The sequence below is a fragment of the Lemur catta genome, chromosome 5 (genome assembly GCF_020740605.2).
Source record: "Lemur catta isolate mLemCat1 chromosome 5, mLemCat1.pri, whole genome shotgun sequence".
NCBI lineage: Eukaryota > Metazoa > Chordata > Mammalia > Primates > Lemuridae > Lemur > Lemur catta.
The window spans coordinates 85,297,524-85,323,358 of record NC_059132.1 but is presented as its reverse complement, the minus strand read 5'-3'; the positions used below and the strand labels follow the sequence as shown (position 1 = coordinate 85,323,358).

The following is a 25,835-nucleotide window of genomic DNA, read 5'->3' as shown; positions in this document are numbered from 1 at the left end:
GCTGAGGAACAGGCCCAGCTCTTAACCGTACCAGTGGCAGAGCTCCAAAAGAGATTAACTAGGAAACCCAGCTAGGTCAGCTATGCCAAGGTTAGGGTGCTGGATTGGAAAGAAACCCTGATGCAAAGAGAGGATAGTCAGGTTTCCGACAAAATCAGGCAGAGCATGTGGGAGGATTTGTTAGCCAAGGAATGGATTCCAAAGGGCACAGTGGAAATAAGAAACAGCGGAAGGTAGTAGAGACCTTCATCCGACCACTGAAGGCGCAGCCTGTGCAGCAACCAAGAAGAGGTGGGATGTGAACTAGGAAGATGTAGACAGTGGAAAGGTTTCCAAAAGAATTAGACAAGAATTGCTGTTTGAATGAAATGATTCAGTACAAGTCTGTGAATTCATATTCCTCTTCCTTTTAGATTTCTCATTTTGCTGAAAAAATAAAATTGAGAGGGACTTGCCCTCCTTTTGCTTCTCTAGTTTTCCTCCTCTTTCTGGCACCTCCTTCCTTCTCCTGCAGGTCCTCTGCGTGGGAACCGGAACGCTGCCTCCCACCGTGGGGCGGGGCCGGGGCGGAGCGAACGGAAGTGGGCGGGTCCCTTCCTGTCGACGAGTGCCGCAAGGACGCTGTGACGTAAGAGGACATCCGGTTTTTCTTCTAGTGCCCGAAACCGTATCTGTCAGCTTTCCTGGGTTTTAGTAGCTTCTTCCCCGGAGTCGTGGTCCATGAGTTGGATTTCCTGCTGCCGCGGGCCAGCCTCTCGCCATTCCCTGTACCTCGACCCCCGGAGTTTGTCCGGCCCGCCCGCGAAAGTGAGCGAGGTCGGCCCGGAGCGCGCGCGAGGTAGGGTGTCCGGCGGACGGGTGACGTCTGCCTGTTCCCCGAGCCGCGTGGCGCCTCCGCCGTGTCTCCTCTGGACGCCCCCTGCACTCCACCGGGTCTTCCAACTCCAGGCTTTACTCCTAAAGCCGCAGCGACCCTGTGCCTGTTTCCTCATTTGGTGACAGGCGCAGTGTCCAGAAGAAGCTGGAGCGTTATAGGAAAAGGGCTTGAACCCATAGAAGGCTGAGAAAAGGGGTTCACTTTTATTATGTTTCCAGAACTAACTGGGGGAAAAAAAAATTTAGACTTAAATTTCTGAGCGGATTCAAAAGACACCTCAGGGGCCTCAAAAACTTCTTCCGCATGGTCACCTCGTGATTACTGGTAACCTTGTGACTATTTTCTGAGTTCCTTTGGCCGGAGCTCCCCTCTAGATTTTGGCATTTTAAATATCGGAGGGGTTCCTTAGTGGCTTGGACGTTAATTAAGTAACCACCTATTAAATTTCCTGCTTGATCTGTTCCTATTTTTGAGTGGCTGCCATCCTGCCTGCCACCTGGTTTTTGATGGGGCATTCATATCAGTACCGGGCGCTAACCGATTGCGCCACTGGAGCTCCAGATAGGGCATTCAATTCAGAAAACTTCAGTTTTTTAAATGTGGTAGTTTTTTCAACTAAGTGATGAAAGGTGGCTTTAAAGTCCTTACTTTGATATATATGGTAAACGTTTACTCTTAAACAGAAGCTTGACCCCTATTAAAATTACTTGCTTGCTGCATGTAGAGGCAAGAGCAGCTTTCAGAGTCAAAGCAGCTAATACGTTTGATATCTTCAGACAAAATGGTGTGACTTTGTAGGTAATGATGTCATTTCCTATTAGATGTTTTATTTACATGTTACATAGAAAAAATTAGATTTGTTATATTTCAAGTCTGGCAGCATCAGGTCATCTGAATATGTAGCTCAAAAATATGATTTAAACTGGGTAAATCATGCACTTTTTAATGGTTTCTTGTTAATGATATATGCCTAATGAATTTTTAAGGAGGTGCAGAATACTTAACATCAAAGAAACTTTTTTCTTAGTGGGAAAGGAAAACTTTGGCTTTTAGGATAAAATTTTTTGATGTTTACCTTTTTTAGAATTGTTTGGTAGTGCATATAAAATGCCTTATTTTAAAAGTCATCTACTTTATTTGGAATAACATGTGCTTAACGTTTCATAAAGGTTTAATACATGCTTAACTACCAAATTGACAGAGTTGAGCTTAAAATTTAATGAGAATGAAACCCCTTTGGTATACTATTTCTTGGTTATTAAAATAGTAAATGCAGTCAAGCAATTATATCTTTTCTGTTTTTTGTGTAGAAATAGAGGAAAATGCCTAAAAAAAAGACTGGTGCAAGGAAGAAGGCTGAGAACCGCCGGGAACGTGAAAAACAACTAAGAGCATCAAGAAGCACTATAGATTTAGCTAAACACCCATGTAATGCTTCAATGGTAACAGCTTTTTTTTTTTTTTAAATATTGGTTGGTAGTTTAAAAACTATATAGTATTTTATCTGAAATACACCTGAATAAAATTTCAATGAATACAGTGTTGCATGTATTTTATCACTGAATTTGAAATCTATGTTAGAAGCATGCCTATTGTTTTTACTAACACTGAGTAGCAATGATTTTTGTTTGATCTATAATATTTATAAAACCTAGCACATTACCTTACATAATGTTGGTGATAGATATTGAACAAGAATAGATAACAGAAACTGTGACATTTTCCAGCTTCTCTAATGCCTTAACTCAATTTGTCTTATTAGTTGGGTTTTCATCATTTTCTCTTAGCGATTCTTAACTCATTTGATTTCTCCTCTCTGAACTTTCTACTTTTCTTGACAGCTCTTTTGGCTTCCTGTTCCATTACCTTATCTACCTGTGCTGAGTGGATTATTCTTGATAATCTCTGGGCTGCTTAGAATGGTGAAAGTTACATAAAAGCAAATGATTATTAGGTCGTCATTACCTCTTTCCTTTCTTTGACCCTGTTTCTCTGAGTTATTACACTTCTTTTTTCACTCTTCTTTGCTTTTTCTGTTCTCACTCTTCCTCTTTTTATTCCCCCCTTCTTTTGTTTCATCAAACATATATGAAATGCTTAATGTGGCTTAATTTAACAAGTGTTTATTGTGCACCTGCTCTGTGCTGGATACTATTTTAGGCACTGTGGGAGATACATAGGTGAATGACATAGTTCCTATTTCCACAAACTTATAGCTCAGTTGTGTTGTGTATTACTTAGGATGTATTTGTTTATAAATGACAGAAATCCAATTTAGGCCAGGTGCGGTGGCTCATGCCTCTAATCCTGGCACTCTGGGAAGCTGAGGCGGGAGGATCGCTTAAGGTCAGGAGTTCGAGACCACCCTGAGTAAGAGCGAGAGCCCGTCTCTACTAAAAATAGAAAAATTAGCTGGGCATAATGGCGAGTGCCTGTAGTCCCACCTACTCCAGAGGCTGAGGCAGGAGAATCGCTTGAACCCAGAAGTTTGAGGTTGCTCTGAGCTAGGCTGATGACGTGGCAATCTAGCCTGGGCAAGAGTGAGACTGTCTCCAAAAAAAAAAAATAAAGAAAGAAATCCAGTTTAAATAACCTTAGTTTATTGAATAGATAATGGAATAACTCATGTATGGGAAGGGGATGATATAGCTGGAACTTGGGACAGCTGGAACCTGGTAGGTGACAACTGGTCGGTGACATGTCTCACATCACAAATTGTTCTCAAAGAAGGGCTTGAGCCAGTGCCCATCCCAGGACTAACATTTATTGTGTGGTGGAGAGTAGTGAGCACAGATGTGACAGTGGGTACTTCCTTCTGTGGGTCAGAGTCCTTTCTAGAGGAGGGAGATGCTGGGCATACAAAACAATAAATGACTGGCATGCATAAATATATATAATGACATCTAGGTTTTGGTTAAGTGCTTCAATAAAGGTACAATGTATTTATTAGGACTCAGAGGTGATAAAGTTGAGTGTGTGTGGAGGGAGTACAGTTCACAGAGGAGATGGGATTATCACCAGAATAGCCAACAGGCAGACATTATGTATAAGAGGGACTTTTCAGGGAAAAAGTATTAGAATAAGTAAAGGGCATGGAGAAGAGAGAGTATAAGACATATTTGGGGAATGGCTGACCGTTAAAATCTAAAGAGAATAGACCAGCAAGATTTGGAAAGTGGTTAGGGACCAGATTGTGGAGAGCTTTTAAAAACCATGTTTTGGAGTCTAGATTTTCTGTGAGGTTTATTATTTTGTGTTCTCTGCTGTTTCTTATGTTGATTATGTAGTATTTGATTCCTTACAAAACAAACAAAAAACAAGCTACCACTTTATTTAGTCTCCTTTGTGATAATGCCACTTCTTCTAGAGTGATATGCCTAGAGTATACCTTTGTTGCATACCTTTGTTACTGAAGTATGTGTAGATGCTTGTATACGGGTTGGAGGGTTTGGTGTGGTGTCTCTTAAATTTTAACATGAACAATAGGCTATTCTTTATAATGCAGTAAATTTGCAGTTTTCAGCCAACAGAAAAATTAACCTGATATTTTTACATATTACAGGAATGTGACAAGTGTCAGAGGTAGGTTTTATTCCTCTTTCTATCTATATGAAATAAAATAGTCCCTCTAACCTTTTATCTGATACTGACTATATTTTTAAAATTTTATTTTACATGACAAGGCGGCAGAAGAATAGAGCATTTTGCTATTTTTGTAATTCTGTACAGAAGTTACCAATTTGTGCACAGTGTGGTAAGTATATAATAACTAAGGACACATGCCTATGTTTAGCACTTAATCAGTTTGAACTTGCTTATTATTGCTTACAGTGGTTATGATTGCTTATAATGTTATGCCTTACCATTATAAAACACCATAAAATGTTATTTGGCCTACCAAAAAACTATCAGGTCTTTGTTTTGTCCCTTTGATGTAATGCTAGAAAATAATTAAGGTACAATTTAGATACAGGTTGCCAATAAGTTGTTTTAAACATTAAAAGATCAGATTTCAGACTGATAACATTTGGTGATCTTGAGTTTTTAATTATACCACCGTAGTCTTATCAATATCTGTTTACTTTTCTAAATTTCTAAATTTTGATTCCTGCTGATATTGCCTGCAGTCTTTTAGACCATTGAGAATAATTTTACTCTACATTTACCTGGTGCTAATTTTGTGATTGGTAGTTTTTCTGTTTCATGCTTACCATATATATGATTCTTGAATTTCCTCACATGTATTCACAAGTGATTGAAGTAGAATTACTCAGTCATGCACCCATTTCCCAGGTATAGATGGAAACTTTAAAATGATTATTTGAAATAAAACTAAATTGTAGCAAGATTGGTGTTTCCCAAATAGTCTTTCACAGACTGAGATATTAATAGGTATTTCTTGAAAAAATATATATGTTTGAGAAATACCATGTACTTCATTCTCTTATTCTCATCTGGAAGATTTCTATCACATATTTATATGTTAAAAATTCTAAAGACCTGCAATGAAGAAAAGTGATTCATTCCGTTCACTCTAGAACTCCAGATTTACCCCTGCCACCGGTATACTCATTTAAATGTGTTTATGTATGATAGCATTGCAGAAAGTTAGTAATGTTTAGGGCTCCATTCCCTAAATGTTTTTAGTGTAGTTTTAGCTTTCAAAGAAGGTATCTTTTTTAGTTGTACAATTAATGAAAAAGAGAAAACTGGCCTAGATGGAATACTCATCTGCCAGTTTTTATATCCTTATTTTACAAAAGTAAATGTATGTAGAGTGAGAGAATAGATTTTGTGGAAGATTAAGAGATAGTATCTTGCTAGGACCTTCCTATATTTTCAGTGTCACTGGGCTTGAATTTTGTAGTGCCTTACATGGGGTGCATTTCACATTTACTGATTCTTATTCTTGATGTTAGACGTAGAACAGTTGGGTAGCTGCTGCCTCTCATTTCCAGGTGCCTCTCATTTCAGCTGTCTCTCATTTCCAGTTTGTCTTTCTTCCTATTTTCTATCCTCTAAATTTGTTCCTCAAGAAATCAAGATAACGAAAAGTTTAGCATCTTCTGTTTCTTTTGTGTTCCACTTTGTAGAGTCTCAGATGGATGATTAAAGTGTCATCGTTAATTCTCAAATAGTATCTGATAAGCAAATTTTCTGACAGTGTTTTGGGTTGATAATATAATTTGCTGCTAGATCAGAGCTTGAGTAGCTATGTTGTGATATCACTATATTCTTGTTTTTGTGTTTACTTTGGGCACTATTTCAAAATTCTGTTGGAAAAATGTTTACCTGGGGGCTATATTTATAAATTTTTATGTGTGGATGAAATTAAATGAATCAGATAAATTGCATAATCCTTATTTGGTTTGGCTTGATATATTCTGTGGAAAGAAATAAGTGATAACTTCAAACCAGACTGTTTTTATTGTGAATTATAAAATGTGAGATTCGTTTTAAAGCATTTCTTTTTAAAATCTGTTTTATCTGAAAATTCATAAGATTTGAAACTGTTAAAATGATCATTAGATTACTAAGCATAACTTAAAATTTCTGATTTTAGTATAAACATGAATTAGCATATAAATTACTTTATTATAATAGTTCACTTTTACAGATTTATTAATAAATTTCTAATCTCAAAAGATCTGACTCAGGTAATGAGATCTCAGTTATATCCATTTTCTATTTTAGTAAACTACACTGATTTCATTCCATTTGTTTTTAAATTATTTCTACAGGAACTTAGTTGGGCTAGATAAAATGGGGAATTATTCTTCTCCCACACTAAGGGGGAATCTGGGGATGCAAATAGAAGGTATCCAGAAAATCACATTTCTAGAATTTATAGAAAACATAGAATTTATGTCATTGTACTACATTGCAAGACTAACAGTGCATATTTTTTTCTTTATTAGGGAAAACAAAGTGCATGATGAAGTCGTCAGACTGTGTCATAAAGCATGCTGGTGTATACAGTACTGGCCTTGCAATGGTGGTAAGCTTCTTGTCATTCCTCTTGGACTAGTGCATTTCCAAGGATAAGAAAAAGTCGTTCTGATCAAAGGTTATTTTTTTCTAAATATCAGTGCTTTGTGCCTTGTTTCAGTCAATCTGTAGTTAACCAGATTATCTGTGGCATGCTTTTTATATGATTTTCCATTACCCATTTGTTTCTGGCTGTTTCTTATGGGGAAACATACAAGGAATGGAAACTTATTCATATTGACTTAAACAAAAATTCATTTCTCAGTGAGACCTTTCTAATGTGTTTTAACCAGATGTCACAAATCATCATTTACTGTACTGAAAGCTGCTTAACCCAACGTTCAAGCCTTTTGTTAAATAAGTAATTTAGTTCTAGAAGAACCTAGGATTAATAGTTTTCTTTAAAGCTTTACATTTCAGGAAAGTGTATATATTTAAAGTGTAATCTCTTCATTACATTGCGGGTTTTCTAAGGAAATCTGCTGTTTTAAATATAATAATAAAAATAATTTGATTTTGTAAAGTATTTTGTTTTTTACTGAAGTATGTTTTTTTTTTAAATATGACTTAACCAGTTTTACTACATTCTGTTGTGTGATATTATGCTTCAGTTTCAAATTTTATTCCATGAAGAAAGTAATACTATTTTCGGGTCAAATGGAATATTTTATTTATGGTAAATTTCCAAGAACATTTGGTCTTCTATCATGAAGCAGACCTTTATATGATACATTTCATGTATGCATATTTTATAGAAGCAAGGAGCCAGAATTATTATCTTTTGAATTCCTTTTTCTTTATTTTAAATATAGGATTGTTAATGTTATCTTTATTCAAAAACCCTTTCAACTTTCCTAGGTTGATTATTTATCTAAATTTATCAAATTATTTTTTTTTAATTCAAATTCACTGTGTTGTGTGAATGTGAATGGTTTCTTCTTATATGAAGAAAACATTTAAATAGAGTCAGTAGTTATAAATTCTAGAAAGGTGATTTTCTGGATATCTTCTATTTGCCTTCCCACATCCCCCCTGAGAATGAGAGGAGAATAAGATCTGGGTGTTTATTCCCCCATCTCATTCCCTTCCAGATTATACTGTTTTGGTTATGTCCTTTCCTAAGGGCCACAGTTCTTCATATGGCTAGGTAGTCCTCTCCTGCTTGTCCTAAGCCCTTCCCTGTCCTTTGTAAATTATCTCTTTTAAACTCTCCTAGATTGCCTAGTTTGAGAGTGCCATCTCTGTTGCTAGAACCCTGGTTGATCCAAGAGATATATTTGAGGATTTGCTAGCTATACTGCTAGGTCATTTTTAAAAGTCAAAAAACGTTTTCCTATTTTCTGTTTACTACTTCTGTTACAAAGCCTTGAATAGGAGAATGCTAAATTGAGACTCCAAAGACCTGGATTTAAATCCTAGTTTAGCTGTAATCCAGCTCTGGGACTTGGGTTTAGTCTTGCTCCTCACATTTTTTATTTATAAAGGAAAGATCATTTAGTCCTACTCTCTTAAGAGTCTTTCTAGCTCTTAATATTCTGTAGGTGTCAATGTGTTATTGAAACGTATATTCTTATTGTCTTTACATAGAATTGGAAAGTCTTACCCTGTATTTTAGTTCCATATATTTTACTTGATTTTTTTCCACAAAGAAATATAATAATGATTTAAAGCATAAATTGCCTTAAGAGAAAAGAAGCTCGCAGAAATTTCGTATTTTCTGTTATTCTAGAAAAGCTATGTGATTGTTTTATAAATTACACTGATAAAAAGGAATTTTCTTAAATCAGAAATAATAGTATTTAAAAATTCAGTTTAGTTACCAGAATTGCTGTAGACAAGAAAGCCTAAACTGTAGGCTCCCAACTTCATTTGAATTAGAATTTGTTTTGAAGGCAACACTTCCAGCTCCTTGACTTAATTTAATAATAGTAGGGTACTTAGGGTATAGTTCCCCTTTACCTCTTTTTCTTTTGATTTATAGCTAAGTTTTATATTGTGGATAGCTGTTGGTGAAGTTGTTTTTCAGAGAACTCTTTTTACCTTTGGTTTAGAATAAATAAAATATTTTCTTTAATGAAGCTGCCTGCTGTCATTGGGGGTTGATAAATTGTGAAATGCATACAATTTTGATGGTTGCTGTGGTTGAACAATGCTTGCAGCTGGTCAAGTGACAGTGATTACATTTCCTTGTTCCTTGGCTTCAGGGTGCAATATGTGACTTCTGTGAAGCTTGGGTTTGCCACGGTAGGAAATGTCTCAGTACGCATGCCTGTGCCTGCCCTCTTACTGATGCTGAATGTGTGGAATGTGAACGAGGTGTGTGGGACCATGGTGAGTCGTTAGATACAAGTAACGAGCTTTGTTATAAGTGAACGCTGACTTTTAAAAACATTCTGAGTGCTATTTTTGAGATTTTTTTGAGGGGGGAAGGATATTGTCAATCTTAACTACTGGTACTGTTTGGATTAGCAGTTTAGTTAGAAAAGGGATTTATACTAGCAATAATAGTCAATGTTAGTATCGTTTGCCTAAGCAGGTAGGAAGGGAAGTTAAGGGGAAACAGGTAGTCCCTTTGAGCACTGTGAGTATTATATAAGTAGCCAGGGCATAGCAGGAGTCCACTTTTTCATGGTTTAATTTCAAGTACTTCAACAGTTTTCATTTTAGCTTTTACCAGAATAAAAATTGCTGTGCAATTTTGGTGTACCTTTGAAGTAACTTTCCATCTCTTCTGAGAAGTTTTATAGATCCAAGTTTTTTAAATTAAAGTTTATTGTATTTACATTTTTTTTCTTTTTTAATCTAATAGGAGGCAGAATATTCAGTTGTTCTTTTTGCCATAACTTTCTCTGTGAAGATGATCAATTTGAGCATCAAGCCAGCTGCCAGGTTTTAGAGGCAGAAACATTTAAATGTAAGTTTTTTTAAATTAAATATTCTTTATACCCAAGATTCTGAATAGTATAAGTGTTAAATTTAATGAAAAAGGAATCAAGTTTTTTATGTAGCCTCTTACGAACTGTACTTTAAATCAATATCTATTTTCTGTTTCTAGAAAATTCTCAGAATTTTTCAACAGGGATGCCAGTGGCATATTGGTGGGGTCAGTTCTTCATTTTGTAGGTGTGAACAGGAATTGCAGGACTTACAGTGTTCTTGGTTCAGAGTACCAAATGCCATTCTTACCTTCAAGTTATTGTAATAGCCAGCAGCACCCTTCCTCCTCACTTCTTTCTGTATGCCCTCAAGCAGGTGATACCACCCCAAGTTTGTTCCTGCTAGTTGGTTCCAGTGATTCTTAGACAGGAGGGTGTATTAGAAATAACTGTAGAGGTTTTTAAAAAAATGCAGGTGCCCAGGCCCCGGGTCTGGAGATTCTGTCTTTAAGTCTGTGGTGGTTGCCAGCCATCTGTATTTAACCTGCACACACAATTCTCATGTATTTTCCAGTTGAGAACCAGTGTTATTGACTGGGTTAATAGTGTCATCTTTATGGATAACTTCTTTCTCAAAAGGTTAATTGAAATCAGAATCCATATAAAGCAGTAGTATGTGGTACCTGGCCCTTAGAAAGCCCTTATTAAATAGTAGTTAACATCATAGGAAAAAGACTGAAATTCCCCAGATAGTCTCCTCCTTTAATTTGGTTCTTGTTTTGGTATGAAATGCTAATTCCTATACTCGCCTATAAATTTAAAGATGGTAAATCATCTATCTGAGATACACAACACATCACATATACCATACACACATACACACACACACTATATGTATATAATTCTTGCAATATATATAAGATTCTCAAAGATTAAAAGAGTATTTTTGAGCCTTTCTTAACCTGCCATAGAATGTATAATATAAAAATTGAATTATTTTTATTGGAGGCCTGGGGGTTTTACATGTTTTATAGCATTTGAACCCAGAAGACAGGCAGCTGTGAGTGATAAGGCCATAATTCTATCATAGGCTTTTAGCGATTCAATAAAAGACAAATGAAATATCTAAGAACCGATAATTGATAGGATTTTAAGAGGACTCTCTTTCCCACAGGTGTTTCATGCAATCGGCTTGGTCAGCATTCATGTCTCCGTTGTAAGGTATACTTACGTATTTTTTCTTTTTAGATTTTTTTTTAATTCCTATACTCCTCCACCAGTCCTTGGATTATTTATAATTGTAATTAATCTGTAAGGGACCTTAAATTTATGTAGTTTAATTCGTTTATTTTTGAGATTGTAGAATTGAAGTTGAGAAAGCTTTAAGTGCCTTTCCAGTGGTCATCCAGTTGGCCAGTAGTAGAGTTGCCACTAGGGAACATGTCTCTGGAATCCTGGCTCAGTGCTTTTCATATCTTATATTTATGGAGAACATTCTGACCAAAGTACTGGAAGCATATTTTAATAAATGTCAGAATGTTCTGATTAGAAGAGTTTGATTAAAGTAAAGATTTCCATAATATTCTATGTCTTTAGTCCTTGCCTCTAGCATTTCTGTTTGTCAAAGATCACTAAACAGATGCAGCCAATTCACTTCTCAGAAATGTTTCTCTGGTTCTTATTCTTATATTACTAGTTCTTTTTTTTGAGACAGTCTCGCTCTGTTGCCCAGGCTAAAGTGCTGTGGTGTCAGCCTAGCTCAAAGCAACCTCAAACTCTTGAGCTCAAGTGATCCTTCTGCCACAGCCTCCCAAGGAGCTGGACTACAGGCACACGCCACCACACCGAGCTAATTTTTTTTTCCATTTTTAGTGGAACAGGGTCTCACTCTCACTCAGGCTGGTCTTGAATTCCTGATCTCAAGTGATCCTCCTGCCTCGGCCTCCCAGAGTGCTAAGGTTATAGGCATGAGCCAGTGCGCCCAGCCATATTCCTAACCCTTTTATTTCTCTCCCAACTCTGCTCCAGTTTTACTAAGTAGATTTCAGTTTGTTGGAGGTCTTCAAGCTCTTAAACTTTCAGGCATTGTCTGCACTCTTTCCTCTGCCTAGAACATTATTCTTTGCTTGCCCTACTATACCCCCATTCTCCTTCAGATCTCAGCTAAGACTTTGTCTCCCAAGAATCCTTTCCTGAATCCCATGCCTGGTTTAGTGCCCCTCCTCTGTTCTCTTTCTGTGCTTAGTGTCTTGTGTTAATAATTGCCTCTTCACTGTCTTTGTTCCCAACTAGACCATATACTCTGTGAGTAAATAGGCTCTGTTCACCATTATTTCATGAGAGACCTTGTGAATACTCAAATATTTATGAATGACTAATTGTACCTGCATGTCATACTCTGTGTATAGTTAGTCTTCCTTGTGTTAGATCATGGTTCAGAAGAGTCCTGGCAAAAACCATCTTCCTTAAGAAATTGAAATGAGGACTGTGACTGGTCCCAACAAAATTCTTACTTTCTCTCTCTTGTCTTAACAAAATTCTATTGTTAAATTTCCTTGAAATAGTGAATACTGTCTTTTTACATACTTTAAAATTTTTATTTATTTACTTTATTTTGCTTATCCTGTATAGGCTTGTTTCTGTGATGATCATACAAGGAGCAAGGTGTTTAAGCAAGAAAAAGGAAAACGGCCTCCTTGCCCTAAATGTGGACATGAAACTCAGGAGACTAAGGATCTTAGCATGTCAAGTAAGGCTCTTCTTAAAATACCAATGGAGTGATTTTGCTTTAATGCTTAGACAAATCATATTTTTTTTCTCCATTCCATCCATTCGTCTTATTACTTCTTCCTATTTGAAAAGATGAATGTGTTCTCTTAAGCAAGTGCAATTTTACGGCCTAGGAAAATATGTGGGTAAAATTTTCAATTTAACTTAAGAAATATGCCAGTATTCACTTTGATACTTGATATTTGCCTTAGGTAATGACAGCAAATACTGAAATTTAAGATTAAAAAAAGTGATTTTTTTGTTTGTTTGTTTTTGTTGAGGCTTCCTTTTTAAACAATTGAGTGGCTGTAAATTCTTAGTATTCAAGTGGTAATAATCTTCAGTACTTGGAAGTCAAATTCATTTTGAAGCTGTTCTTAGGTGTGTGGTATTTGAGCAGCTATGTTTTTATGTAATATATTACTACTATAGAAAGTTGTTTTATATAACTTTTTTATGAAAGAGTAAGACTACTACAAACATGATTATAGCAGTGTAGCTCACAATTTTGTTAAAGAGAAATTTGACTCTTTAACAGAATGGTACCATAATTCTAAATGACTGACAGTACTTTCTTTAATCAAAGATGTGGTTGGGCCGGGCGCGGTGGCTCACGCCTGTAATCCTAGCTCTGGGAGGCCGAGGCGGGTGGATCGCTCGAGGTCAGGAGTTCGAGACCAGCCTGAGCAAGAGTGAGACCCCGTCTCTACTAAAAATAGAAAGAAATTATCTGGCCAACTAAAAATATATATACAAAAAAAATTAGCCGGGCATGGTGGCTCATGCCTGTAGTCCCAGCTACTAGGGAGGCTGAGGCAGTAGGAACGCTTAAGCCCAGGAGTCTGAGGTTGCTGTGAGCTAGGCTGATGCCACGGCACTCACTCTAGCCCGGGCAACAAAGTGAGACTCTGTCTCAAAATAAAATAAAAAAAAAAAAAAAGATGTGGTTGTACAGTGCAGTGATTTTGCAACTAAAAACTGAGGATTTTGCTGATCTTCTGCACTAAACTTTATGTAACTATTAAGGTAGAAGAAATGAAAGCCTTTGTTTTTCACAGCATCTGCGTTATAAAATAACTTTTAAGAAAAATGTAATGGTAGGAAATCAACTCCGTTCTGTGATTTATGTGATTTGAAAATAAACTTGTCATTAACCAAAAGGTATTTTAGTTTTTAATATGCTTTATTATCTTTGGAGTGTTATGTTGGTCTAATTTTGTTTTCTAAGTTTTTCTAAGTTTAATGAAATGACATTGTAATCTTTATTATTTGTTACAGTGTGTATATAGACTTATTACATGAGAAAATTAGTAAAATATATTTTTTCATTTGGGAATAAAGCAGCCAGTGAAGTTCATGTAATTTTATATATGGTGGAGAAAAATGAGAATGTAGAGATTTGGAACTAACAAAACGTCATGTGCATGTCTGTCTTTTGTAGCACGCTCCCTGAAATTTGGCAGGCAGACTGGAGCCGAAGAAGGAGATGGAGCTTCTGGGTATGATGCTTATTGGAAGAACCTTTCATCTGACAAGTATGGTGATACTGGGTACCACGATGAGGAGGAGGATGAGTATGAAGCAGAGGATGATGAAGAGGAAGAAGATGAAAGCAGAAAGGATTCAGATACTGAGTCATCAGATTTGTTTACTAATTTGAATTTAGGAAGGACCTACGCCAGTGGCTATGCTCACTATGAGGAACAAGACAACTAGGAGAGCTGCTTGCCTACTGGTGGCCACGTGTGAGAGGAACAGGACCGTGTGTAGTTCCTGAATGGTGTGTGAATGATGAATTGCGGATGGATGTTTAAAAGTACCATTGCTTAGCCTTGTGCAAAAGACTAGTTAGTTATACTTACAGGGCCAAGGAGTAGGGCATAGCATTTTTATAGGAACCAGTAATCAAGCTTATATCATAAGAAAAATGAATTTCAAATGGTAAGGTGTATATTGATCCAAGCAATGGAAGCATCATGGAATTTGATTGTTATCTGATTTCAGTAATCTAGTAGGTTTTGCCAATTAGATAACATATATATAGGAAAAAGGAATAGAATGGTAATATATTTGTTTGCAATGAAATTGCTGTTTTTATTTTAAAAAACACTGCTTATAAATTCATTGTGTCTGATTTTATAAAATATGTTGGGTAAAATAGATTACCATTATTTTTCCTTTGTGTGTCCACAGAATGAAAATCATGTTATTATATTCTAAATTTTCATTAAATATTCATGTTATCTTAAATAGTCACGTATGTTTTAGCATTTGACTCATTCATATCTTTCTTCACAATCTATGTCCTAAACAGTTGCTATTATTAATGCCTAAATGTACTGACAAAGATGATTACTCAGCCATTTTTCAGAGACACAATATCAGAAATAGTATTATTACAGATGCTTTACCCCAAAAATTTCATTTCTCTTTGAATAAATCTAGTATTTCACTTACATACTTTTGATATTTTATTTCTTGTTCTGTATTTTCAACTTAGTTTGGAAAGCATTCCAATATTTTTTATAAACTGTTTCCTTCTTTTTTGCTAATATGGAAGTAGATAGCAGAAGTTAATTGTGTGTTATACACAAAGATAAGTAAGCCAGATCCCATCATTGATGACAGGTGGGGAACAGACAAGCCCTGGCACAAGTTCCAATTGTTACAACTTACATTGGCAGTGAATTATAATAGGATGGTGTGATTGTAGAAGAGAATGCATGGTTGGCATTTTAGATGTATGGAGTAAATTGTAGCTATGAGGATAACAGGGTTGGATGCCTATTGTTAAGCCATTCTTGTTCAATAGAGACATAATGAACAGCTGAGGACAGTAAAAGGCAATGGAAAGCCAGATGTGAAAGCCAGAGGGCTTCCAGTTGCATGTGAAAAAGCTTAGTTGGGGGGTGCTGGACCTGAAGTGGGAAGAAATAGACTATACCCCAAAGGAATTGCAAGAATTGGCCAGCATGTGCTGGAGAAGTACGCTTGAGACTGGAATCAGACTGCTTAAGAGAGTTAGAACATAAAATTAGGGTGGAGTTTGATGGTAGCCCCCACACTGAGTCACTGGATTGCAGGAGAAGAGCTATCTTAAGTTAGAGGGTTTAACAGCCAGCTAGGATCCTGGGAGATTGTGTGAACTCATTACCAGGATGGCTTCTAGAAGCATGGAAAAAGTAATGACCCATTCTGAGCAAAGTTGAAATGCCAGGATCACTGTGACATAGTAGAGAAAAGGATTTAAGAGGTTGAGGGAAGAGGGTGTGCTGGAATGGATAGACTGTTTGGCTGGAAGATCCATCAGATGATTATGTTCCATGGAAAGGCTCAGTGGACACACCATTTGACAAGGCTGTAGAGACATGCACAGATGGCACAAGCATCCCCTAAAAAGTTTAGTGGTAGCTCTCTGTAGGCCAGTTCTAACAGTAGGAAAAACAGCTCAGCTTGCTGATAGCAATTTGTGACAAGACTGAAAAATAGTGGCAAAGTGGCAATCTCTAGCTTCCAGAAGTCGGGGTCACAATTAACAGAATGACTATCAAAGTGAGAGTGGTCGGCAAGGGGACCTAACCTGCAAACAATTATGGAGAAGGTTAATACAACACAGCACCTTTAGGGGCAAAATAAGGAGCAGCCAGGAGTACTACTAGGTTTATGCCATTAGATGGATTACATGGAGACTGAGGGTGGTCACCCCAATGAAAGGTTACCACCCCTTGCTCAGTTTCTGGAGCCCACTCACTGTCCTCACCACTGGAACCTTGTAAGTTTGGTGAGAGTGGCAAAGAGTTTATGAAATGTATCTCCTGAAAATGTTATAAGGTTTATCTCCTTCTGGAACATGTGTCTTACCAAGTCCTCAATGTTCTAGACACTTCTTATTCATCCAGCCTCATCAACATAATGTCACTGGGTAACAGATCTAGAGATTGTGGGGTGGGAGGAAGGACTCTACAACACCATGGCATGTATACAAGGTAATGATTCCTCATTGCTACCCCAAAGGGACCTATAGCCATTTGTTCTGGTAATTCTACTCTCAGGGGAGGGGGAATATAAGACATTTCATGGATTGTTGGGTGTTGAGTCATAATCATCATACCCAGAAACTCAGTGTCCTTATTGCTTCCCTGCTAGAGTCAGGGAGGAGTGGAGTAATAAAAGGAGTCCTGGCCAAGCTTAAGCTTACAGTAGTTTCACTGGGTGTTCGGAAGGCCAAGTAGAAGCATCTGAAACTGCCTAGCCTCATACTTCCTGCTCACTCCAGCCAAGATAGTAATAAACAATAGTGTTGCCTGAGTGGTAGCAGAACGCAACGCCATCCTTACGGATCTAAAGGTTGCAGAAGTGATGGTCTCATCACATCTAGGTTAATTCACCATTTTGGCCCCCGCAGAAACTGGATAGATCTATAGACAACCTCAGCCAAGTAGTAGCCTTGATTGCAACTGCTATGCCAGATTTGGTATCTTTGTTAGAACAGATATATGTGGCCCAAGTACATTAGATATCATCTTGGTTTGTGCAAATGCATTCTTCTTTCTCAAAAGGGAATCAAACAATTTGCATTCACATGGAATGGACAACAATATACATTTATAGTTTTGTCCTAGGGCTTTGTTAACTATAGTATCCTAAAGAACATAACCTATTGACATTTTGTTGATGAGGCTAGATGAACAAGAAGTGCCTAGAACATTGAGGCTTGGGTGAGACACATGTTCCAGAAGGAGGAGATAAACCTTATAAACTCTTTGCCACACTCATAAAATTTCTAGGGTTCCAGTGGTGAGGGACAGACTGGTGTGTCACCTCCAGAGTATAAAGCAAATGACTCATGTACCCTCTTACCCTGAAGAAGGAAGCACAATGCCTGGTGATCCTCCTTGAGTTTAAGAGGCAGCATATTTCACTGCCTCCTTCATATTTCACTGAGAATAGTGTTCTGGTTCCTATGCCAGTTGATACAAAAGGCCAGCAACTTTGAATGGGGCCCATGGCAGGAAAAGGCTCTGCAGCTCTAGGTTGCAGTGGAAGCAGCCTTGCTTTCTGGACCATTGGGTAGATGCTGTTATATTAGAGATATAGTGATGGGATAGTGATGGGATTGTGTTGTGCCATGCTGCACTAGGAGATCACAATGCAGGCCCCTGGGTTCTAGAGGAAGTTTATGCCATCTGCATTTAGAGACTTATACACCTCCTGGGCCAGATCGCATGGTCTCTCCAACTTACCAAGGCCAGTCTAGTTACCACCACTGCCAATGTCAGACCTGTCAGCAGCAGATGCAAGTGCTGAGTGCTTAATGGGGCATCATTGCTTTAGCAGACAGATCAGACCAGCCATACTGGAAAGGCCAGTGGTTCATTTTCAGTGGAATAGATTCACATTCTTGGAATGGGTTTATCTTTCCTTCCTGTAGCACCTCATCCAGCATAAGTACCTGAGAGCTTATGGGGTGTTTGATTCATTGGCATAAGAGTTCCACATAACATGTGTCCGTTCAGGGGATCAACTTTTAAGCAAAGGAAGTGCAGTAATAGGCCTGTGATCACTGGATCCACTGGTCAAATCACATACTACAGCACCCAGAAACTTCCTGCCTCATGATATGTTACAATGGGTGTGCTGAAGACACAGCTGAAGCAGCTGCTCGGAGGCAATGCTCTGCCAGGATCTCATACCATGCTGCAAGCCGCAAATATGCATTGAATCACAGACATTTCTATTCCATTGTGTTCCTAAGAGAGAAAACGCATGTGTAGTAGGTTGAATGGTGTCACCCCAAAGTTAATGTCCACCTGAAATGTCAGAATGTGACCTTCTTTGGAAGTAGGGTCCTTGCAGATGTAACTAGTTAGGATGAGTTCATACTGGGTTAGGGTGGGCCCTTATCCTAAGACTGGTGTCTGCTTAAGAAGAGCAGAGGACCTGCAGATAGACATACAAAAAAGAAGGCCATGAGAAGATGGAATCAGAGATTGGAATGATACCAAGGAATGCCAAGGATTGCTCAGCACCACCAGAAACCAGGAGAGAAACATGGAAGAGATTCTCCCTCAGAGCCTCCAGAAGGAATAAACCCTGTTAATACCTTAATTTTGGACTTCTGCCCTTCATAACTGTGAAAAAATAAATTTTCCATTTTAAGCCACCTAGTTGGTGATTGTTACTGTAACCCTAGGAAACGAATATGCCATGAGGGTTAAGAGTGGAAGCGGGAGTTGCCATCACTCTCAATGGTTCACTGGGGAGCATTTTGTTTCCCATCTCTATGACTCTCGGCTCTGAATGATTAGGATTTTCTGTCGTTAAGGGGAGCACCTTTCTTCACTTATGGTAATAAGTGCCTCATTACCATAATTATAAGCTATGCCTGCCACCTTGGTATTTTTGTTTTTTTATGTCCAAGGACCAAGAGGCAAGAAGAGAAATCGTTGTCTTGGCAGAGATAAGTGACTCTCTTCATCAGAAGGAGGTAGGTTGCTTTTACACAGTGGGGACTGGGAGGATTATGAGTGGAATCCAGGCGATTCATTTGAGTTTTCTAGATGCTTCTTTGCCCACTTGTGATTATAAATGGACGTGGATGGACATGGCCAACAAACCCCGCCTGTGAAGGGCATGGTGACTAGACCCCATGGGGAGGAGGGTTTCAGTCATGAGCCAGAGCCCAGCACCGAGCTCAGCAGAGGTGGTAGCTGTCATGTAGGTTCAGGATTTGCCTCAGCTGCAGAGAGGTGCCTTGACTGTAATCAAGCCCTTCCCAGGGCAAAGCGTGCATCTGGTGACTGAGTAACTGGTTTGGCTATTTGGGCTCAACATGGTCCAATTATGACAGCTATTCAGTTAATATCCGTATACAGAATCTAATGGCTGACACTTAAGAACACGAGGTAAATATATTTTCCTCCTCTGCATTTTGGTCATGGTTTGGCAAACTCTTTGTGGGAATATTGTAATGATGTATGTGAGGGTGACCTTTATAAGTCACCTACAAGCTTCTGCTCATGCAGAATGTATTAGTCCATTTCAGCAAGTGAATAGACCATATAGCAGGCACACCTGTGCTTTACAAAATGACCCTTGTTACTTATTTGCCTAATGGGAACAATTCAAAGGATGAAACTTAATATATTAAGTCCTAATAATATTTTGTGGAATCAGACATAGTACGATGATAAATCAGACATATTGAAGCATTCTTAATAAGGAATCAGAGTTGAAATATGATGTACATAGTGGCAAGGACATTTTTATTGAAGAGCTTTTGTGGGAAAGAAAAAGGATATGCTAACTGCAATTGGCTAATTTGTATAACCCAACTTAGCCATCAAACAGCAGCACTTTTTACCTTAAATCCAGGTAAAAATTTCCTTAGCATTTGCTACATAACTATCATCAAAATACTAGAATAGGAGGACAGATGAAAGGTTTAAAGATAAGCAAGGTATTATTTAAGCCCTTAAAGCTTGAATTTTATTAGAGAAGATAAGATGCAATACAACGTGTTTTCTGTACTGCCCAAGTGGCTTTACCTGCCTGAGCTCATTAACTTCTCACAACAGAGGTAATATGCTGAATTTAGCTCCTGAGGCAAGCTAGGTTGCTGTGCTTACCCTGCTCTGGACCAGAAAATATCTGTGTGGAATTCTGAAAAGGACTTTCAAAAGTGCTCTCAGCACCTTTAGAATCAATCATGTTCCAAACTGACTTCAAAGGAGCAACAGATATTTTAAATATACATTTACTGATATATTTGCATATATTTCACTGATTCATTTTTTATTTGGGGATCAAATATTGCTTCAAATCTTAAGTTTATCGTTTCTTAGATATTACTTCTTTTCTTAAATTTCCTCACCCATAAAGAGAGGGTAGTAACTCATAAGGCTATTTTGATGATTAAATAAAAAACCAAATGCATCTGACTTTTCTAGTACTCTTTTAGGCATCATAGATCATAGCTCATAGTTAAAGCTCTGATATGGCATAAGCCTAGAATTTGAGCAAAGAGTCAGTAAAATCATGCTATGCTATAGGTGTGTGTGTGTGAGGGTAATGACAAGCCTAAGATGGTACCACTGACATTAGCTAAACATGCAACTGCTACCTTAGTACATGTGGAAGTTTGGCTAGTGTGTTTGTGGCAGATTTAGAAGAGAGCAATGGTAATGGTTTGAACCGTATTTATTAAATATCTGTCTCTCTGTATAAACATTTTGGCCACCAGACAGCTCAATTACAGTAGTTTCCTTGGGCTTATGCTGTCCACTGAAATTATCCCTGGCCTTTATGCATTTTTAAAAAAATAATTGAGGCATAATTGATATACAGTAAGCTATACATATTTAAAATGTACACTTAGATAAGCTTTGACATATTTGTATATTCATGAAACCATCACCATAATCAACACACCTATCACACCCAAAAACTTCCTTTTGCAATCCCTCCCTTCAGCCTCTCCTCTTCTCTGTCGTCACCCACCCTAGACCCAGGCAACTGCTGATCGGCTTTTTGCTACTACTGAGCTGCTTTTTGCTACTCTAAATTGGTTTGTATTTTCTAGAATTTTATATTAATGGAACCATGCAGTATGTAGTCTTTTTTGTTTGCTTGAGTGCTTTTTTTTTTAAACTCAGTTTAATTATTTTGCAATTTACCCATGTAGTTCATTCCCTTTTACTGCCAAATGGCATTCCATTGCATAGATAGACCATGACTTGTTTACCCATTTGCTTGTTCCTTGACATTTGGGTTGTTTCTAGTTTATGGCTATGACAAATAAAATTGCTATGAACATTTGTGTACAAGTCTGTATGAACATATGCTTTTATTTCTCTTGGTTGAATTTTTAGGTGTGAAAGGCTAGATCACATTAAGAAACTGCCAAACTTAAAAAATGGTTGTATCATGTTGCATTTTCAGCCAATTCCTCCTTATTCTTGGCTACATTTCATATGCAATATTTTTAATTTTAGTTCCTGTAATGGGTCTGTTATTAGGTACATAAACATTTAGAATTGTTATGTTTTCCTTGATCGAGCCCTTTATCCTCCATTCCCAGTAATACTCTTTTATCCAGGAATTTATTTTCTCTGATACTACTGTAGCTACTTCAGTTTTCTTTTGATTAGTTTTAACATGGTTTATATTTTTCTGTCCTTTTACTTTGAATATGGAGTGAGGGGACCATGAGCCTAGGAATAAGGCGGCCTCTAGAAGGTGGAAAAAACAAGGAAGCGAATTCTCCCTTAAAAGCTCCAGAAACTAACACAAGCCTGCCAGCACCTTGATTTGAGCCCAGGGAAGCTTGTGTTGGACTCCTAACCTACAGACTGTGGATAACAAATGTGCATTGTTGTAAGCCACTACGTTTGTGGTAACTTGTTACAGCAGCAATAGGAAACTAACACACTTAGCTATCTCGAAAACCTTAAATGAAAAAAATAAACACTTTGTCACGTTTCATGTGACTATAGGATCAAATTCTTTTATATAAAACCTCTATTTTTTTCCACACAAGATTGAAATACTTTCAGAGTTTACTGTGAAGTATGTGTTGGCTAAACCATAAGTGAGGTACAGAAATTTATAGGCTATAATTCTTCAAAGAGAAGAAGTAGAGGGTGAACTAACACAGTCTCCCACAACATTAGTACCTTGTCTGATATTTTATTAATAAAGCAATTTGAACTGACTCATGAAACATGAAACTCTGTACTCTTTGAGGTACTGTCACCAGGCTGCAATTAGAACAAAAGATGCTAAATCATTGTTACTGGCAGTCACCATGGCTGCATATTTGGTCCCTGGAGTTCTTTATTCAATGTGGCCTACAAGTTTTTGTAGATCAGTGAGGGCTAAGTCATTAGAAGCCTCAGAACAAACTTATTCTAAACATTGGAGAAGTAAGATTCCATTACAGTACAACTTCCCTAGGCTAGAAGTAGGCTGAGAATTTCACATTTGAGTTAATATAAGAAAATATAAGGAGAGAGAAGAAATGCTCTGCAACTGTTTTTCATATTTGAAACCTTGCACAGACCTGAGAATGCAGTTGTGGATTTCCATGAGTCCATGGGATGTATCAGCTAAAAGGACATAGTTCTTCTTGAGCAAAACCTATGCCTTAAACACATGTATAAAAGCCACAGTAAAAACAGCAACAGACTCTTTAAATAGCTCATGCAACTATAAAGCAAAAATAATTTTTACATGATTAATGCAAGGAAACGACTATTATATGGTGGAATCACAATTATAAATATGCAGAGAAGATACATACACATACATACACATTGCTATTTTACATTTTGAGCTTTACATGTCACCTGTGAAACATTTCTGTAAGATTATGTGTGTGTGTGTATATATATATTCCTTATTACACAAATTTAATATAAAGGGTCCTCTATTTACTTAATTCAAGCTTTTCTTAGCTTCCAAGAGAATAAAAAACAATGAAAGCAGAGTTCACATACATATATAGCTTTGACTTAAGCATCTGTTGCCAAGTGCTATCTAAGCCCATGACTGTGTAACATACCTGATAAGTTTATCACTTACTTTGCTGATGGTATCCCTATTTTAAAAAAGAAATGTACTTAATGCTACCAGACAATCATAATAAAAAAAGGACTACTGTTATTGAAGCTTTATTTGCCTGGAAACTGTTCTTGTTGAATAAAAGGAAAGTTTAAAGAAAATATCTTTTCTCTGAATTTCAGTCTGGAATGCCACCCAGGTGTCTCAACCCAGCTTTGAACTCGAGTCTAAAGAAAATGTTTGATCTTTTTTGTCTTTCAACTTGGCAAAATGTCCTTCTTCTTTGAAATGCCCTTTTTTGTTTTATGTATGCTTGTCCATGTGTTTTAGAAGCTCTTGGGGGTATAATATGAGTCTTTTTTGCTTAACCTTTGAACATCCTCCTTAGTATCTACCCTACCAAGTTAGCATTCCAAAAATATTGCTCATTAAAATCTTATTCTTCCTATAGTATTTTGGAAGTAATAGTAAGAAGTGTTGGATTTAGCTTCTTCGCATAGAGTATTTAGAAAATAAAAATACTTAATGGTAACATTTCATTCCATTCAACAAATACTTGTTGAGGCCCTTCTGCTTGGCAATGATTAATGTTCATTAAAAGATTAACTGACATAGCCGGTATGATTAAGTTATATGGTTGATACTTAAGAAACTTAAAAGGAATTAATGGATTAAAAATATTTATGTTTTTGTTGGGACAAAAAACCCCACACTTGTTGCCAAATGATGTTATTTGGTCAAATGATCAAATAATACCAGATTCCAGGCTTATGATAACTACCCTTCATGGAATGAAATAAATATCCTGAGAAAAAGGCAAAGTTATACTTTATCACCAGGTGGAGATTTTGCTTTAATCCAATGTAGGGCCCTAGTGATCTCGGTTGAAACCTCAGAAAAAACTCTTTCGTAAGTGCTGCTAGCCTGAAATGCCCACGCAGCATGTCCCCTGTGTGTATCTCTCTCTATATATGCATTAATTACAGTGTTGTAATTTGTGATTTCATTGTCCATCTCTTTAAATTATTGAGTTTTAATCTTTATATCTCTAGTGCATGGAACATATTAGGCATTCTAAAAAAATTTTAGATAGGTGAATGAATGAATAAATAAGTGAATAAAAGATGCTCATCTTTCAGAATGAATGTATTCGGTCATCGTTCCATTTTTAGGGACTATCTTTGACTATAGCTTGACATTCCAAGAAGTTGATCTTCAGCTGAGGGGTCAGATTGGGTCTCAGTCTCTCATTTCAATAAGCAATACATAGTCTGCAAAATCCTGAGGGGGACCTTGTGTTTCTTGAGAGTGTCTAACACAGGGTCCAAGGGTGGGAGACTATTTCCTTCTTTGTCATTCATACCAATTCAAAACTTGTCTTTAAGAAAAAAAAAACAACTTTTTAATTTAAAATTAAAACACAAATCAAATACATGAAATAGTGTCTTATTATAAACCAAACAACCATGTCAAGAAGCAGACCTTTTCTAGCCACCTCAGAGGCCCTCCGCCATGTATCCCATCCTAATTGCAACTTGTTCCCATGACCCCAAAGTAACCATGACTTTTAGTGTAATCACTTGTGTTTTAAAAAGTAATTTCATTATCCCAATATGCATACCTAGATGTTATATTTTAGCTTTGCCCATTTTTAAAAATTTTGATATAACTTTTGATTCTCTTTTAATCTATAAGCTCCTCCTCCATCCCTTTCATTTTCTGATAACTTACGTACTGAAGAACTCATGCCATGTGATGTGTAGAGTTTCATAGAGTCTGGATTCTTCTGATTTTACACCCGTTTCATACTCAGTGTTTTCTTATATCCTTGATGTATCCTGAAATTGGCAGCCAAATCCAAAGGCTTGATCAGACTCATATTTGATCCCTTTGGCAAGGCTGTGGGTGATTTTGTGTTCTCTCACTAGGAAGCACCTGGTTATCTCTATCTGGTGCTGTTAGCAGCCATTGATACACATGACCAAGATCCATTGGAAGTTGCAATTATTTTTCTTTATTTACTGAAATAGTTTCCTCAAGAGACACTTCCCTCTTCTAGTATAGCCTACTCGATGGTACAGGTCACAAAAGAAATGCATGATAAATGCTTGATTCCTTTCCATTATTTTCTGATTTTCAAAACCAATAGCAGATTCTCTGTTATCCTTTGAAGATGACTAGTTAATTTCTTTTATTAAATATTATCATGAACTTTTGGATTTAAATGTGTTGCAGGTTTTAATCTTTTGCATTCCTTATTCTTTTTTCAATTTTTATTTATTTTTTTACTAGGACAGGCACTAACACTGGAGCATTCTTATTCTTGTTGAAGCTCAATTGTCTCTTTGGCCAGTGTAGACCTCTTCAATTTGGCTTCTGAGTTTGTTGGATGTGACCCTAATTTTCTTTGATAACTTCTTGCTGTAGGGAATGATAACAGGTTTCAGGCTTGTCTAATGTATTTCCTGCCCTGGACCTAGAATGCCAGGTTTTCCAAGAAACCTTCTAGTGAGAATTGATATTTCAAAACCACCCTCTGGGTGCTAGTGATGCTTGCTGTTCCTGGAATGATCACCGTTTCTAGCTAAAAAGATCTCTATTTTTTAAGGAGCCTAGTCTTAAGAATACTCAGTTTATTAACACAAGTGGATAGGGTTAGAAGAATGTGGATAGACTGTTTTCCTGTACCATAAATTTCTTAAGTTAACTGAGAGTTGGTAAAAAAAAAATCTACACTTCATTTTTGCCTACTTTAAAAATGCAAA

At 37.2% G+C, this 25,835-nt stretch overlaps 1 protein-coding gene across 4 annotated transcripts; it reads left to right on the top strand.

Moving 5' to 3' along the window:
- The first annotated feature begins 584 nt into the window (after positions 1–584).
- ZNF330 (zinc finger protein 330) lies at positions 585–14,966 on the top strand. Of its 4 annotated transcripts, none has more exons than XM_045552222.1 (10): positions 585–628; positions 2,188–2,319; positions 4,440–4,459; positions 4,561–4,631; positions 6,796–6,875; positions 9,070–9,196; positions 9,675–9,779; positions 10,916–10,962; positions 12,373–12,490; positions 13,952–14,966. In XM_045552222.1, the coding sequence occupies exons 2-10, from the start codon at positions 2,200–2,202 to the stop codon at positions 14,224–14,226; spliced, it is 963 nt and encodes a 320-aa protein (XP_045408178.1). In that variant the 5' UTR covers positions 585–628; positions 2,188–2,199; the 3' UTR covers positions 14,227–14,966. The 4 variants fall into 4 exon arrangements, with proteins under 4 accessions (XP_045408178.1, XP_045408179.1, XP_045408176.1 ...); XM_045552223.1 differs by lacking the exon at positions 585–628 and adding an exon at positions 635–838 and having other exon boundaries at positions 9,070–9,181; XM_045552220.1 differs by lacking the exon at positions 585–628 and adding an exon at positions 635–838.
- The last annotated feature ends 10,869 nt before the right edge of the window (positions 14,967–25,835 follow it).